Source organism: Leuciscus leuciscus (assembly GCF_965113295.1).
Source record: "Leuciscus leuciscus genome assembly, chromosome: 2".
Taxonomy (NCBI): domain Eukaryota; kingdom Metazoa; phylum Chordata; class Actinopteri; order Cypriniformes; family Leuciscidae; genus Leuciscus; species Leuciscus leuciscus.
In genome coordinates this window covers 12,875,241-12,893,395 of record NC_138726.1, presented here as the reverse complement: position 1 = coordinate 12,893,395, position 18,155 = coordinate 12,875,241, and the positions used below count along the sequence as shown (strand labels likewise).

At 38.5% G+C, this 18,155-nt stretch overlaps 1 protein-coding gene across 1 annotated transcript in view; it reads right to left on the bottom strand.

Annotated features, from left to right (window-relative positions):
* Positions 1 to 13,719, bottom strand: part of hectd4 (HECT domain E3 ubiquitin protein ligase 4) — a 90,150-nt gene extending 76,431 nt beyond the window's left edge. Inside the window, 3 exon segments of the mRNA XM_082153528.1 lie at positions 79 to 168; positions 4,481 to 5,079; positions 13,205 to 13,719. Coding sequence (XP_082009654.1) covers positions 79 to 168; positions 4,481 to 5,079; positions 13,205 to 13,351 — 836 coding nt within the window. The 5' untranslated portion in view covers positions 13,352 to 13,719.
* Between the last annotated feature and the right edge of the window lie 4,436 nt (positions 13,720 to 18,155).

Here is an 18,155-nt window from a genome sequence, read left to right as displayed (position 1 = left end):
AAAAAAAAAAAGTACATTTTTTAGCACAGGCCCTGTCCTGTGTATGTCTTCAAATATTAATTGTATGACACATCTCACCTATAGAGAACATCAGCCACTGGAAGTTGACCCAAGTCTGTCTGTTTCTGCAGCAGGTGGACAGTATGAATGAACGTTTTGAGGGAGCCCCTGCAAGCAGACACAATAGAAATTGTTTTGAGTTTCCTTTGTTATTTTTCATTTTTTTGACTGACATAGAGATGTATGTACTGATGACATCAAGAGATACTCTCCCCTAGACATATCAGATGAAAAGTGGTCGAAGGAGATGCATTAAGACACTTTAGTACGAATTGTAAAGAGCAATGTGTCTCAGCTTACAACTCGTGACTGATTCGGAGACAAGGCCAGAAATACATTGAGAGAACCATACTTAGCAATTGGGGCAATTGTGCTGAGAGAAAAAAAAAAAATTAACTAACGTAAATCACCGTAATGTGCCCAGTTGATTAATCTCAGTACATAAAGACAATTGTTTTGTATTACAAGTGTTCAGAAATATTCAAAAGTTCAATATGCAAATGATGCATGTACATATATTTCCAGAACTGAAATCTGAACACTGGATAAAGCCAGGTTCAAAATTCTAGTTGAACTTTTCCTAGTTTAATTTTGGATATCTCTTCTTATCACTCCATAAATCAGAAAATATCATCATCTTCTACTATGATATAAATTTGAATTGTGTAAATTTGAATTATTGACAAGTGTAATTAACAAAATTGAATTTTATGTGGAATTTTAAATAGTTCTGAATTTGATTTCTTTAAACGAATATTGAACATTTGAAATTTTACGAATTTAAATGTTTTTATGGCTGAATTTTATAGACGTATTTTCAAAGAGCTGTTTTTTTGTTCTGAATTCTAAGACTGCAAATAGTCAGTTTAAAAAAAAAAAATACAGATTCAAGTTTTCAAGATGAAGAAGAAATTTGGAAATTCAAATTCAGTTTTCTAAAATTCAAACCGTGGAAAATTCAGATCGTACAGAAAGTAGGTCACAGATCATCCACAGGGAAGAGTAGAGGATCTCAGAAAAGTCGAACGGAGCATTTTGGCTGCACTGCAGTAGTTTTCTGGCGCAAATGTCGTTTTTTGATTTAATAAGAGTAGAACAATTTGAAAACAGCTTGAATATTAGATTTCTAATATTCTAATAATAGTCCTCCGCTGCTGCAGTTGCACGGAGCTTTTATTGCAACTAGGCTACATTTCATTTTCTCATAAAAAAACTAGACTAAAGAATGGCACAACGGAAGAGCCTAGACAGGGCTTTCTTCTGTGTAGACCAGCAGTTCTTAAGTGCCAGGGGGTCCGTGAAATAATTTGCTATAGCCTAACCTACAGTAGCCTATTTTCCAGACTGTAACAAGTTTTTTATCATGAAACACGCTGTTATTTATTCCAAAGTGACTCAGGCATATATAATGCATTTAACATCAAATAATCTAAATGTTGACTTTCAAAAGTAGGCGCGCCAAGAAGGCTATTTGTTGTATTTTGGTTCATTTTTGGTGTGCGCCAGAAAAATCTTCCAAGGAGACCGAGACGCGCTAAAGCAGCGCATCATGTTGTTTTATGTATTTTTTATGCCAAGACATGACATTTTGTAGTCATTTTGAATGTACACAAATAAAAATATACATTTTACTGTTTCGAATGATGTCATATTATCTGTATGACTAAATTATGGAGTATTAAGTTATTTCCCTGATGAACAAATCCAAGTGATGGCGCCGGCGCATCGCACACTCACACAACATAGTATCAGTTCTGGCATTGCTAACTTGACATCGCAGACTGTTCATTATCAAAATAAAACACAGTCAACCAAACATATAAAAACTTATTCTGCTTCATTTAATTGGTCTGTTGTACAATATAAATAGCAAGGCTGTGCCGCACAGTCCAACTTGTTATTCCAAACATTTCCCTTGCTGTGAAGATGCTGATTTAGCCTATACGTGTATATTGGGACTCGACTGAAGTATGAAGCCTTCTTTATATTAATAGTTAACATTCAAATGTTACATTGCAAATATGAAAACTTTGGACCGAATGAGAGATGCGCAAACTCAACATCGGTACAGTTTCAGTTTCGATTAAAATACATTTGTTTAGGCTTGTGTTTAAAATAGGCTAAATGTTGTTTGTAATAAAGGGCACAATAGGCTGTTTTTATAGGCTAGGCTACTCTGTATATATTATTTTATTATACATGGCTACTTATTTTTCATTTTTGTTGTTTTCTGCATTCATTTAGGGATTTGTCATACGGCGAGTAAGGGAAAGTAAAATACACATAGCCTACATGTTAGGCTTAATCACTGTTATTATTAGGGGGTCCTTGGAAATTTATTTTGGTGTAGACAAATTCTCTTATGGCTAACTCATGTAAGAGAAATATAGGCTAGGCTATAAGTGTTTATTTCATAAATATGAATGTACCTCTCCCGGACACTAGCCATTAGCCTACTTCTTTGGCCTATTTTGTTTAGCTGGCCAATTCTCAAAAACTGTGTGGAAAAGCTGCGGGACGCAGAGAGAACGCACAATGGCTTTGGAAGTTTTTATTTGATTTTTTTATTATTATAATTTTTTGGAAGTTTAGTTGGGAGAGAAAATAACACACAGTCTTGCTTGACATCAACTGATACTCAATATTAATGAAATAAATAAATGTAATGTCAGAGAATGCACAAAGCGCATCCTTTTGAAATATAAATTAGCATAAATTTGAATAAAAATGAAACAAGGGCTACATCATAAAACTCAGAAGATTATGTATTTTAATATCTCTGATAGTCAGTCTGAATGAAAGTTCATGCGTGAACGTTATGCCTATTATATACCCAAGTCAATGCATTATTCTTTCCTTTTTGTATTAGTGTTTAAAATATTGAACTTACTACTAATTATATTGATTTATATCTTAATTTCTTTTTTTTTTACTTACTGGGTGACTATGCAGGCTATGACAGCTGTCATTTAGCCCACCCTGCCATACTCAGCTGATGCAAAGCGTAGATGAATTTATATCTACACAGAAGAAAGCCCTGTCTAGGCTCTTCCCCGGTACGGGTTGTGTTGAGCCATTGGTTAGTCTGGTTGTTTGATGAGAAAAAGATTAAATGTAGCCTATACATTTTTACTACGTAGTTGCAATAAACGCATTAAGAATCCATGCAACTGCAGCAGCGGAGGACTATTATTAGAATATTAGACATCTAGGCTTATACTCAAGCTGTTTTCTCATTTTTCTACTCTTAATATTAAATCAAAAAACGACTGAACGAATGATACACGGATTCTCTTGAACCACCACCGCGTTTGCGGCAGAAAACTACTGCAGTGCAGCCAAAATGCTCTGTTCGACTTTTCTGAGATCCTTTACTCTTCCCTGTGGATGACCTGTGACCTACTTTCTGTAAGATCTGAATTTTCTGCGTTTAGAAAACTGAATTTGAAGTTCCGAATTTCTTCTGGATATTTGCAGTCTAAGAATTCAGAACAAAAAAACATTTCAATTCGTAAAATTTAAAATGTTCAATAATCGTTTAAAGAACTATTTAAAATTCCTCACAATTTTCAATTTTGTCAGATTACTCTTGTCAATAATTAAAATGTACACAATTCAAATTAAAATCATTTTGTCATATTATAAGCTCCATAATCAACAGCCAGAAAAAAAAAAGGAAAAAAAGAAAAAAAAGAGTCACCATGTCACCAACAAACCCCTCTGATAAAACCTTTAGAACATAGGAATAAAGCTGCAATGTTTGTTGTATGTTAAGTGCTGCTGAAGTGGAGATTTCTGATGCATTGCATGAGAACATTTTTTTTATTTTTTTTATAATAATTCAGCCTTTAAAGATATGTATTGTAGCCTAACTGAAATGTTATGTAAGCAAAATAGCCCAAAAAGTGCATGAAAAAAAACAAAAAACATTGATTTTGCCTATAGTGTCTCTCCTTAGCTTTAAAAGGATAGTTCGACCAAAAATAAAAATTTTGTCATCATTTGCTTACCTCATGTCGTTTCAAACATGTATGATTTTTTTGTTATGTGGAACATAAAAGAAGATCATTTAAATCATATTTAAATTGTAACCAAACAGTTGTGGGGCACCATTGACTTCCATTGTATTTTTTTTTCCCCATCCTATGGAAGTCAATGGTCCCCCTCAACTGTTTGGTTACCGACATTCTTCAAAATATCTTCTTTTGAGTTCAGCAGAGGAAAGAAATTCATTCAGGTTTAGAACGACATGAGGGTGAGTAGCCTAAATGATGACAGAATTTTCAGATTTGGGTGAACTAAGCCTTTAATCCACTCCATCTTTTGACCAGACTTCCAGCAAAGACTCTTCGTCAATTACATTTACCTTATCAAACAACAATAAAGGCTAAAAAAGGAATAGCCATTGTGCTGCGCTCACCTTGCACATGATAGAGCCACTAGTGCAGCAGCTGCATTCTGTCTCTGCTGTTGGGTAAGTAGTAGCCTCGCCTGTGCCAGACCTTCTGGCTCATTCCTCTCCTCCAGCCAGGAGCAAAGCAATCTCTCCAGGCCATTTAGGCAGTCCGCAGGCTCCTTGCCTAGGCTCAGCGGCTGGCAGTCACGCAGACACGCGAGCAAGACTTCGGCGGTGACACCACAGAGTGCAGGGTCGTGCCGTGTTTGTGACTGCAGTAGCGGAAAGACCAACAGGAGGCCGACCCGTGAGGTAAACGGTGCCTGATCAGAGCCGGTGGGCATCGGAGGGTGGTGAGGATGGTGGTGATGTTGAGATTGCAAGAAGCCCTGTCGCTTAAGCAGGGCCAGCGCCTCCTCGTCGGCCCCTCCGCCGGTCCCCGGGATGACTCCTTCATGCTCCTGCTGCTCCTCCAGGGCCAGCTGTCGCTGTGCTCCCCACAGACCGCGCAGTGCATTGAGACGGTACTCCAAAAGTCTTGCGTAAGCGTTGCTCTGGTTTCCACAGACTGCTCGCAGGCGCTCGGCCAGCTCCACTGGGTTCTTGGTCTCAAACGTCAAGATCTGCAAGAACAAAGAATTTGATACTAGTTTTTGAAGCTTATTTTGGCCAAAGATGAATGAAAATTAGTTACTCGCGTCATTGCTGTCTAATTGGACCCCAGTTACACAATGGAACCCAAATACTGTATCTAAGTTTTTGTGATTTTTTTTTGGAAAAAACTTAAAGGGTTAGTCCACCCAAAAATTCTGTCATCACTTACTCACCCAAGTTGTTCCAAACCTGTATGAATTTCTTTCTTCAAAATATCTTCTTTTGTGTTCAGCAGAAAAAAGCAATTCATACAGGTTTGGAACAAATTGAGGGTGAGTAAATGATGACAGAATTAAAATTTTTGGGTGAACTATCCCTTTAAGCCCATTTAAAATCTATATTCTAAAGCATCTCTATTAGACAGTCTGCCTTTTTAGGTTGTGGATAGCCTTCCATGGCATACTGAAAATCTTTCTGCCAACTATATAATTATTCAATATAAATGAGTAATAAATCCAGATATTACACTATAAATCCTAAAGTAAATTTGCTCAGTGTGTTTGACAGGTATAAGTAGTAAAATGTAAAGCTTAGTGGTTCCATCATTTAGTAAAGACATTGGCTTAAGTTTCAAGAACCTTTAGTACACAAAATGTTCTTCATTTCACGATGGACATCAGTGAAAGTAATGAGTCAGATGTTTATGCTGTTACTGGATAAACATCTGACTCATTACTTTCAGTAATGTGCACCACAAAACTGAGCTGCATAATTAATAGTAATAACGATTTATGCTTCTCCCAATTTATTAAAGGGGATGTCTAATACTATTTCATACATTCTGACTTATTTACACTGTTAAAGAGTTGGATTCTTATGCTAAACATGGCCAAAATTAGTTGGACGTATGATGGAGTATTTCTGTGCCAAATACACTCCTTCAGGATTCGTATACGTTTCTGAAAGTTTTTTCCGAGTATGGCCCTGTATGACGTCATAAAGGGCAGAACTCCTTGTATGGGCACTTCTCCTGAAAGAGTGTGTGCACACAACAACCAGAGCGAGAGCAAGAGCAACGACCATCAAAGTGTAACACATGTTCGGGTTACAGAGGCCATCGGCAGCCCTGTCATTTTGTCTTTAGACAACGAGATCAATGTCACCAAAGTGTGTTTTTGGTTGTGAGGGAAAGATAACCTTGTTCAGCTTCCCAAAGAACCCACCGTTAGGAGAACTGGATGCAGTTCGTTTTTCTGGGGCAGCAAACGGCATTTAGGTGACAAATGTTTTATTAACAAGGCCCGGTTCGACACTGGATTTGCAGATCATTTGTAACTGAAAGATGGAGCGGTCCCAGCGATAAAATATCCCGGTCATGAGTCGGAATTGCAGGCGGTAAAAACATAAAATGTCGGTGTTTTGTTGGCAATCAGCATTTAAGTGCATATAATGTAAACAACACGAACATATAGTGAATCAAAAGTTATCCAGGGATAATGCGATGATGTATGGTGCGTGACTCTTTAGCTCCGCCCACAGCACGCCTCCAGGAGCTCGGCTGTTTTCAAAAAGAATCCGTACAGCGTCTTTTAAAAATCTGATAAAACTAAAGACTCTTCGGAGATATGAAGGATGCAATACTACTCTATAGGTACTCAAGATCAACATGAGATTGGCAGAAACTGTGTGCGTTATGTGCCCTTTAAAAATAATTCATTCATTGTGAAGACATTTTTCAGTAACACGTTTTCTTTTGAGTGTGTTCTGACATCTTGAAAAAGTGAATGCTGCATATAGGGAAATTGCACATTATATCACCCATTCTAATCTTGTAATTTGCATTGTTTTCATTCATCAAACTTCAAACTCAATGCCACTTTTGGCCGTATGCTGATTAGATGCGCTATTGCTACCTGTGTGCTGTCCGACCTGTAGAATTTCACTTGTAGAATCAACTAACAGACAGACATTTTAAAAATGTTTGAAATTGGCATTCAGCAAGCTGGATGTGATCAAAATAAAGGCATACAACAGATTGAAAGTGCACAATGGCAATTGTATGGCAAACACTGAAACAGCAAGATGGCAGCAAGATGGCAACAAACAAGAGGCAAAACAAGCAGATGGATCTAAAGGAATAGAAATGGGGTTCTGGAGATGTTTCTCTGATGGGCACGGCCTGTATTTGGAGTGCTTTGTAGTCTTGCTATTCAGTGTCACAAAAAGCAAACAAACACAAAAATTAAGCTGGGTAAAAAGCAAGAAAAATCCCCCTTCTAAATTACAAATGTTGATATAAGTTGCCGAGTTGTAACGGTGGAAGGGCATTTGACCCATTGCCGAAACACTGATCTATATAATGTAATATAGGCCTAATATATCATCTATAAATAGTGAGCAGAAAGACTCAGTTTGTTTCACATTGTGATACCATAAATAATTATTTTGAATTCAGATGTGGGTTTATTGGTTTATTATATCACTCAATTATAAGCACAACAGTTAAATTACGCTGTCTGTTACATGGGGACTACTGAACAGCAATCTACAAGTTTTATAATTTTAAAGTGCAAAGTATTGAAAATCAATTCAATTGTGAAAATCAATAAACCTCTACTTTACTTTCATTTACAACAGTATAAGGGCCAGATCACACAGAATGCTTTTTGCTGTTAAAAAACGTAAAGACGCAGGTTAGCAGAACGAAAAAAAAGTAATCGGTCTACAGATGTGGTTTTTAAAGGTTGAACGTCTTTTCACTTGAGCGCCACATTTTTAGAGATGCTGCAAAGAATGCAAGACACAATGGTCAAACATACCCGACTAAAGCGTGTTTACAAAAGTAGCGCAGAGGAATGAAAAAACTTGTTCTGTGAACAACCCCTAAGTTTGTTGTATTAGGTAATCAAAAGGACAACTTGAACACTTGGGCCAAATACAGCAAATACGTTATTAGTAGACAAGTTGTCAAGTGCAATGACCGCAAGTGTGGTATTGGGACGGACCCTGACAGTAGGTGCATCCCAGTTTGGCTTCTATTCTACGTTGGTGCTACCCACCATAAAATCGAAGACTGACACGGAAGAGATACATTTCGTCCCTTCATAACATTAAAGGAGCACTCCACCGTTTTTTTAAATAGGGCTTATTCACCTTCTTTCCTACATTTAGATAGGTGGGCAAATGCATTTTTGTCTCAGTGCATGCATTGTTTTAGTTTGACAGGGTCGGCGCTAGCTTAGCTTAGCTTAATGAATGGAATCCTTTGTTGCCAGCTAGCATGTCCTGAGTAAAAGTGATAAAAAACAAACAAAAAAACACCTAATTACTTCTTGTGGCCTGCGTATTCACAACGAGTACAAATAGCGATGCAGATTAACACTAGGCGATTTCCTAGGCAGATATTGACTTGGGACTATATTAGGGTGAAGCACAGGCGAAGCACTGCTACTTGGGCGCAGAGATATCACGCAACACATGAAATCCCACGACTTCCGTCAACATACCGGCGTGAATAGTAGCTGGCTATTTTTCCTACAGTACATGAATGGCGATGAACATGGCTGATTTTGTGAGAGACGAAGAGGGTGACTTCTCAGACAGTCAAGATCCAGAACCATACCTCTACGAACCAGAGTTTTCAGAAGATGAGCTGCGTGATTTGAAAATATAACGGCAGGAGGAGGAGGAGGTTGCGATCGCTCAACAGCCTGAGGACGTGAGGATGAGAGCCAACACGAACTGGTGGTGTGAATGTGGGGGAATATGCCAATCTATGCCGACTGACATTGGCCCTGTCCCAAATGGCACACTCCGAACTTGTGGACTTCCTCAGAGTCCACACTTTGGTGACGTCATGTAGTGCAGACCTATCGGGCCCTTGGCGCGAGTCCACGAGGGCGCATTGAGAGGTATTTTTGGGACAGACTCGATCGTCAAGCCGGAAATAACGGTCTGGTTGTTGTTGGACAGGAGAAATCAAATTTTTGCGCTCCGACGTCTTATCTGCATGTCCACTACACAGCCTAATTTTACAGTTCTATATTTTGATATTGTGCATATCAACTGGGCATTAGACAATAGATATATCATGCTTATTTAAATGATGTATACAGTTGTACATAATAATACATAATGTTCCATTTGAACTAAGATTACCATTTTAAAACATATTTTTTTCAATTTACAGGTTTCAATATTCATACTATGTTAACATATGACTCAGTAAAGCCCTGCCATTCGGTTCTATTTATTTAATGAATCATAATGCGATCGTATTATTAAACGCGCTATTATTATGTTTGAGACATCAACCACTGCTCGATGACCATAATGTTTGTATTTAAACTGTAGGTAACAACTGGTAAAATGTACATTTAGGTCATAAAAACCGTAATATTTTCTTCTCAGCCATGTCAACAATTATCCTTGAGTGAAATCTCCTCCCATCCGTTGTCTGATTGGCCTTTCGCAAGGATTCCTGGGTAGTTAAAGTGCGTGGAGCCTGCTTCTATGCGGGCTTCGTGGAAGACGCTTCAAGGGTACAAAGGGGGCGCTGCTGAGCACACTTCAGAGCGTTAAAATGCTGAATGGGACGGCCTACGGACTCGTAGACTCAGCGAGCACGCGCAATTCAAGTCCACGAGACCAAAAGTCCGCATGAAGAGCGCCATTTGGGACAGGGCAATAGAGTGTCTGTGCTGTGGCGAGTGGGACAAGTTACTGCCATCAATGACCAGGCTCAACGTGTCAGATCAAGATGAGCGTGCTGCATGCCCGCAGTTGTGTCACGAGGATTTCACGCCGTTGATCCATCCTGCAGTACTCGATTTTTTCCCCCGGTGTGATAAAGTGAACTGGAAAAAACACCCCACGCCGAATGGACCAAATGGACAGCTGTCCACAGAGTAAGTGATTATTTTAAACATGACGCATTTATAGATCGACCCATATTATACCTGTGAGTAGGAATGGGACGATTACCGGTTTCACTATAAACCACGATAAAATGTTCTGACGGTTAGTATTATCGTTTAAAATTTAATTATCATTAAAACCGTGTTTGATTATCGCGATTTTAATAACTCACTGTAAATCCTGTTCAGCCAGCAACAGGCTGACGCTGACGCTGACGCAGGCGCAGCGCGCAATGTTGTTTTTTTTATTCGAGAAGGAATGACGGAAGGCAGATTAATGTTTTAAATCTTACATGATCACAAAAATATTATCAAACTCAGTAAGCAATAAATCAACTCTGATTTCATTTTCAATACAATCGAAAAAGGAGACGCAAGATGAGAAGTTGTATTTGAATGAAACGAGAGAGCGCGTCCGTGATGTGCGCTGTGTTATAATGCGTTGCTATTGACGACGGTCATTATAAGGAAGGAAATGCCACTGAATATAATCTTGCTTAAAAAAGTGCATAGAGCTGCTTGTTTTATTTGTTGTTTGTTGATTTTCAAATATAAAACTTGTTGAAATGTTTTCAGTGTGAGCATCAGTTCTTTTTGAACACTTTCATCTCGTTTTAACAAAACCTTGATAATATTGATAATCACGATAATTTTGATCACTATTATCGTGATATGAAATTTTCATACCGTCCCATCCCTACCTGTGAGTTCACATTCACATATTATACCACATATTCACATTTCATGTGTTGCGTGATATCTCTGCGCCCAAGTAGCAGTGCTTCACCTGTGCTTCCCCCTAATATAGTCCCCAAGTCAATATCTGCCTAGGAAATCGCCTAGTGTTAATCTGCATCGCTATTTGTACTCGTTGTGAATACGCAGGCCACAAGAAGTAATTAGGTGGTTTTTTATTATGTTTTATCACTTTTACTCAGGACATGCTAGCTGGCAACAAAGGATTCCATTCATTAAGCTAAGCTAAGCTAGCGGCGACCCTGTCAAACTAAAAATGCATTTGCCCACCTATCTAAATGTAGGAAAGAAGGTGAATAAGCCCTATTTCAAAAAACGGTGGAGTGTTCCTTTAAGGTTGAACCACTGTAGTTACATAGACTATTTTAACTAGGGATGCACAAAATATCCATTATCGGCCACCATATCGGTATCGGTCGATATATTTTCATTTTTAATGTTATCATTATCAGACCGATAAGAAAATTTGACCGATATATTAAAGCAGATAAATAAATGGATTATTTCCTTCAGTTGAGACACTTCAGATGTGCGCTGTTTTCCATGATGGTTTTGAATTGCTTGAAATATGATTGTAATCACTTCAAAAAAGGAAAATATAGTTAAGTGCAACATGCAAAGTCTGTCATACTGGTTACATAAAATTATAATGAGAACATTTTAATTGTGTGCTTGGGACATGGCTTTTAATGGTGAGACTTTTATGTAATCAAGCTCTCAAATAAATAAATAAATAAAAAATGGATTTAGATTTATCTGCCAACATATTGGTTATCGGCTTTCAAATATAAAGAATTATTGGTATCGGCCAAAATTTTCATATTGATGCATCCCTAATTTTAACGATGTCTTTACTACCTTTCTGGGCCTTGAAAGTGGTAATAACATTGCAGTCTATGGGGGGGTCAGAAAGCTCTCGAATTTCATAAAAAATATCTTACTTTGTGTTCCGAAGATGAACGAAGGTCTTACGGGTCTGGAACGACGAGTAATTAATGACACAAATTAAATTTTTTAGTGAACTAACCCTTTAAAGACCAGTCGTTATATATCAGAATAAAACGGCCATAATGTCAAATTCTGTTACTTATTTTTTACAACCATTTTCTCTGAGTTGAAAAAAATGGTGTAAAAATGTATAAATAAATAATCAAATTAAGATAAATAATTTCATTACAATAAAAAGGTTAATAAATTAGTAAATAAATGAATAAACAATACATCTAACAGTACAGTAGATTACAGAATTTTTTTTTATTTTTTATATAATTAAAATGTTTCAAAGTATAAACTGGGTCTTTTTCCGGTAAACTGTATAGCTGCCTTTTAAATTATTATTATGGGTTCCTTACATGAGGATGATCATATTTGGGGGTCCGAGGCATCTAAAAGATTTAAAACCCCTGCGGTACAGTGCATAGTGTAGGCTAAGTGCAGAGTGTAAGTGCATAGTGTACCATGCGTCATTTGAGACACTACTTGTGACTCAAATTACAATTGCACCTCCGATATATGATACACAAAATATGATACAGAAGCAGAGGTTTCCTTTAATATAATAATCTTTACCCACACAAACCCACAATAAATAGCAAACCATTCTGGTATCCTTCGTTTCAGCCTACTATTTGGGACACACTAAGTCTAATCTCGGATACTACTTAGGGTGGATAGTATGCGAATTACAAACAACGCCTTTTAGCCGTGACTGTACGACAATAATCGCAATTTAACACGGCTATTTTTAAGTTATTACTTTAATAAATTACTTATGGATGAAATGACATTGGTTAGGACAACATTTGTGTTACTATAACAGTGAGCAACATTACATGTTTGGGGGAAACCCCTAACGTAGAGGTAGCCTAGATGTTACTATTATAACTATAGGTTGTATTTAACATTAATTTAGTATTTTTGACGTCCTGTGTTAGAATTGTAACCGATTGTAACATGAATCCTACGGACAGGTCAATAGCTGCCTGCCACACGCCAGTGAGAGATTCAACTCCTCCTACTAGCCTGTCGAAGCTATGCTAACGCGTCAAACATCAGAGACAAGCAAGAACTGTGTAACTGTCATTATATACGGCACAGAAATGTGCAATAACAACCTCAAGGCAGGGTTAATAAGCTGCATTAACAACAACGTAAATCGTTTGGCCGCTAACATCTATGTTTAGCAATAATATATGATACTTCACTCATAACGGGCTTGACAACAGCCCGCGCATGTTTACACGAACTAACATCAACAGAATGACACGATAAATAATTTAGCACGTGTTAAAACAATTACGTGCTTCATTTACTTGAAGAAATACAACAACAACCTCTTATTATTAGCATACTGCTACCTGACAAGCCTGTTTTGGCCGAACATTACCCAACCGAGTTAGTTAACTTTAGTGTTAAGCTAATCAAGTTCACATCTAACGATATAGAGGTTCCTCTGAATGAAACAAATATGATAAATGCACACCTCCTGCTCGGATTCCCCTTGTTCAGACACTCCGATTTCACTGGGCAGCTCTGCCAGGTCCGTGACCCGAATTAGTCCATCGTGAAGGAAAATAGTCTCTTCCTTCACTGACAGCCACTGGGAAGAATCCACAGCACCTGATCCCATCTCTTTCTCCTCCGAGGCAAAATGCAAAGTGGTCAAACATCAAATTGAACGTACGACGGGATCAGATTGAGCTTGAGCCGGCGACAGATATCCTGCATCATCACTGAGCGCGCGGCGCGATCACGGTGTACGACGCCCATGCGAGGCCTCGCTTGAACGCTGCAGATCGATTCGCCAGCTCAATTGGCTCCAGTGTTATCGGAAAGGTGGGCGTGACACAGGCACAAATTTCGCTGGGTTTCCAAACTTGAGACAATTGCGCAGTTCCTGAATTGATATTCGCGTATAACTAACTCGAGACTGAGCGCTGACTCTAAAGGAATTAACGGCGCTTCAGTCGCATTTATAAACCTTCTCCAGCTGTCAGTCAGACACCATACTAAACCAGTTCGGATTGAGGACGCCTATAAGATACACATTGGATTTCATGAAGTGCCTTCAGTTATGTATAATTGATTTCATATTATTTTTTAAAAAATCCAACGATGGATCTAAATGTTGGAGCATTGGATGTTTGGATGGGTGCTCCCCTCTCACTATGGAATCAAAATGACTTTTTGATGACAAATGACAAAATTCTTTTTTTATGGAATATTGTGTAACAGGGAATTGTATAGAATTAATATTGTTTATATTCTATATAGGGGCTCTTATATTTTTTTAAGGCGACCTTTATTTTAGAACGTATTTTAGAATTATAAGAACTATTTCCTTGGTGACATGCAGCCACATGACAGATTATGTATATCGTGTTTATTTTGTTTTTCCTTTTTTATTCAAAATATTCACAAACTTGTTAAAAAAAATGTTTTATATATATATATATATACATATATATACTCACCTAAAGGATTATTAGGAACACCTGTTCAATTTCTCATTAATGCAATTATCTAATCAACCAATCACATGGCAGTTGCTTCAATGCATTTAGGGGTGTGGTCCTGGTCAAGATAATCTCCTGAACTCCAAACTGAATGTCAGAATGGGAAAGAAAGGTGATTTAAGCAATTTTGAGCGTGGCATGGTTGTTGGTGCCAGACGGGCCGGTCTGAGTATTTCACAATCCGCTCAGTTACTGGGATTTTCACGCACAACCATTTCTAGGGTTTAAAAAGAATGGTGTGAAAAGGGAAAAACATCCAGTATGCGGCAGTCCTGTGGGCGAAAATGCCTTGTTGATGCTAGAGGTCAGAGGAGAATGGGCCGACTGATTCAAGCTGATAAAAGAGCAACTTTGACTGAAATAACCACTCGTTACAACCGAGGTATGCAGCAAAGCATTTGTGAAGCCACAACACGCACAACCTTGAGGCGGATGGGCTACAACAGCAGAAGACCCCACCGGGTACCACTCATCTCCACTACAAATAGGAAAAAGAGGCTACAATTTGCACGAGCTCACCAAAATTGGACAGTTGAAGACTGGAAAAATGTTGCCTGGTCTGATGAGTCTCGATTTCTGTTGAGATATGCAGATGGTAGAGTCAGAATTTGGCGTAAACAGAAGAGAACATGAATCCATCATGCCTTGTTACCAGTGGTGTAGTCTAGTTTTTTGTAGTGAGTATACTGTAATCCCCCCATTTGTGATGTAAATATGTCCTGTAACTACCAGATAAACAGTAACAGACGCGACTGAAGAAGTAAGTGTCCTCTTTCTTTTGTGAAATAGACCTAACGGTAATTTAATTCTGAGTGACTAATGTGCAATTTTGACATAAATTAATTCATTATGATCAATGTATCACTTTTTATTGTAAACCTGTGGTAAAACATCGATGCTTGGGTTTTAAATATTCAAGTAAACAACAAAAATGCCAGCAAACGGCCGCTTTTATCATGTTTGTTTTCAACATTGTTTCCAGTGATTTCTGATTAGTTTTCTGATAAAACTTCCATTTGTTGGTGAATGGGTTAGTGTGATGTTGTTCCAGAGAGGCGTGTTACGGGCGTGTTTTAGTGAAGCGCTGTGGAGCTTCTGGCCCGACAGTGGAAACGCAGGCCCGGTGCTATTAGCCCGAAGCTATTAGCCCGGCACGGCCCGTTTAAAGCCCTCGCTCGCACTGGCCCGACAGTGGAAACGTGGCTATTGAGCGCTCATTCCCAGAGACGCGTAGAACAATTGCAGTCTCTTTTAACTTAAATATTCACAGACACTAATCCATATCGAGATTTGATTCATTGTACAGCCCTACTTTTGATTTATTCATTCAAAAATAGCCTAATTCCGTGACTGGATTCCGCGATTCTATCCGTGTCGCTTCGCAAACACAGACGGGGTGAATTTATGAATGAAAGTGTGAAAGTTCTGACACAAAACGAAGTTGTTACATATCCTCACGCTTTTTTTAAATCCTTGGCCTTTCCTAGTGGGTATACAGCGTATACCTGCGTATCACGTAGACTACACCACTGCTTGTTACCACTGTGCAGGCTGGTGGTGGTGGTGTAATGGTGTGGGGGATGTTTTTTTGGCACACTTTAGGCCCCTTAGTGCCAATTGGGCATCGTTTAAATGCCACGGCCTACCTGAACATTGTTTCTGACCATGTCCATCCCTTTATGACCACCATGTACCCATCCTCTGATGGCTACTTCCAGCAGGATAATGCACCATGTCACAAAGCTCGAATCATTTCAAATTGGTTTCTTGAACATGACAATGAGTTCACTGTACTAAAATGGCCCCCACAGTCACCAGATCTCAACCCAATAGAGCATCTTTGGGATGTGGTGGAACGGGAGCTTCGTGCCCAGGATGTGCATCCCACAAATCTCCATCAACTGCAAGATGCTATCCTATCAATATGGGCCAACATTTCTAAAGAATGCTTTCAGCACCTTGTTGAATCAATGCCACGTAGAATTAAGGCAGTTCTGAAGGCGAAAGGGGGTCAAACACAGTATTAGTATGGTGTTCCTAATAATCCTTTAGGTGAGTGTATGTATGTATGTATGTATATGTAGCGGGTAGGGTGGTTAAGATGGGAAGTGTACCTTTAAGGCCTGCTCACTGGCACTGATTATTAGGATCAGGTGGCGTAAGTGATGTGTCCCTTTAAATGTGTCGTGAGCACTGATCTATAATAGAATGACATATGTAATTATATAGATCAGTGGTCGTGAGACATGAACAGAAAAACATTAATGCGGTGTGAGTTGAAGAGTGAGCCTCTTGGTGTATCGGCTGTGTAAACAGGAGAACTTCGGTTTGGCGTCTGCGTGTATGGCGACCAGTAAATGTACCAGCAGTTACGAGTCTACAGAAACTTGCTCACATAATAGCGAGTAGTGATTCTACACGGGTTTGCAGCAACAAGCAACACTGAGAGTGTGCACAGCTATTAGTCATCCACACCGTTTAACTTTATTGTTACGGGGCATATAGCTGCAATTCATCTAGGCTGGTGTCCAAAGAAAAACGTGGGCCTAGGATGGAGTCTTGCTAGTGGTAGCTGGTTATATGTTTAGTTTATTTGTTTATGTATTTTTTGTTTGTTTTGTTTCTCTGTTTGGCAATCATCATATTCCACTATTCGGCCATTGGGCATTGTGCAATATCTCCTTTGGGGACAGTCTATTTTGCAATGTTCACTAGTGTGAAGTGTGAAATGCTGTGTAAATGTATGCACGGCAGATTTGGTTTGAAGTGTCTCTTGCAGTGTTGGAGTGTGTGTATGTGAACAGTATATATTTATTCGACTTTATTCACTGTAGACTTGATATTGTTAGACTTTATATCCTTTACCTCATTTATTATGAGACTTTTATTCACTGTGATTTATTTATTGTAGAATTGTTCACTGTTACCTACGGGGAACATTTGTTGCTCTGGTTGCCAATCAGTATATTGTCTAGTGTTTAATAAAATTATATTTGATTACATCAGTCCCATTTCTGTGCCTTCATTGGATACAACCTGCCTAAATAGTTTAAAGGGGAGCGCTGTTTGGGTTTTCTAGATTAGATATCCAAATTGTGTGCGTTGGAGCGCCCCCTAGGGGTAATATATATATATATATATATATATATATATGCATATGCCTGATTGAACTTAGGAGTAGGCCTATGTGGTCTCTGCGAAACAAAAGTGGGCGTTTCTAAATTTGTGGTTCTAAATTTGTGTTCTAAATGGCCTCTCCCACTGATCTGGTAACTGCTATAACTGTCCTGCAGAGGTGCATACATGGAAATGGGGGCTTTCCCTTTAATTGTTGTGATGTCACAAGCCAACATAATTTCCCCTCCTCTTCCCTTTTGCATTAACTGAATGGGAGAGGGAGGTTTCTTTTGACTTCCTGATAATCCTATTTAATCTTTATTGTAATTATTGCTTTTATATCTATATTTTCACTCCAATTTATGTGTGTAGTGTTATTTTACTTAACCTGTGTGATTCTTTTTTGTCATTTTATCCTTAGATTTCTGCCTAATTATGTGGAAATGAGAGCACATGGTGACATAAGTGTACTTAATTTATTTAATAGAAAACATTAAGGGCAATTCACTCAGAAAGCTGCTTAGTTGTATTTTATATCAGGTATGTTTTCTGTTTTATACTATTTTCTTGTTTAATGTGATTTTCCATTAGGCTACTTAATTTGTTTCATGCTCTTATTTTTTCTCCTTTTCTGCATGGGAGAGAAAACAAGGGCGATTCACTCTAAAAAGGCATCTTATTTGTGTTTTGTGTCAGGGAAAAAAGATCCAGTGAAACCGCGATCTGCCTGCTGTCCTGCCCTGTCCCGCCCTGTCCCAAATGGCACCCTAGGCACTCGTGGTCTTCCAACGAGTCCGCACT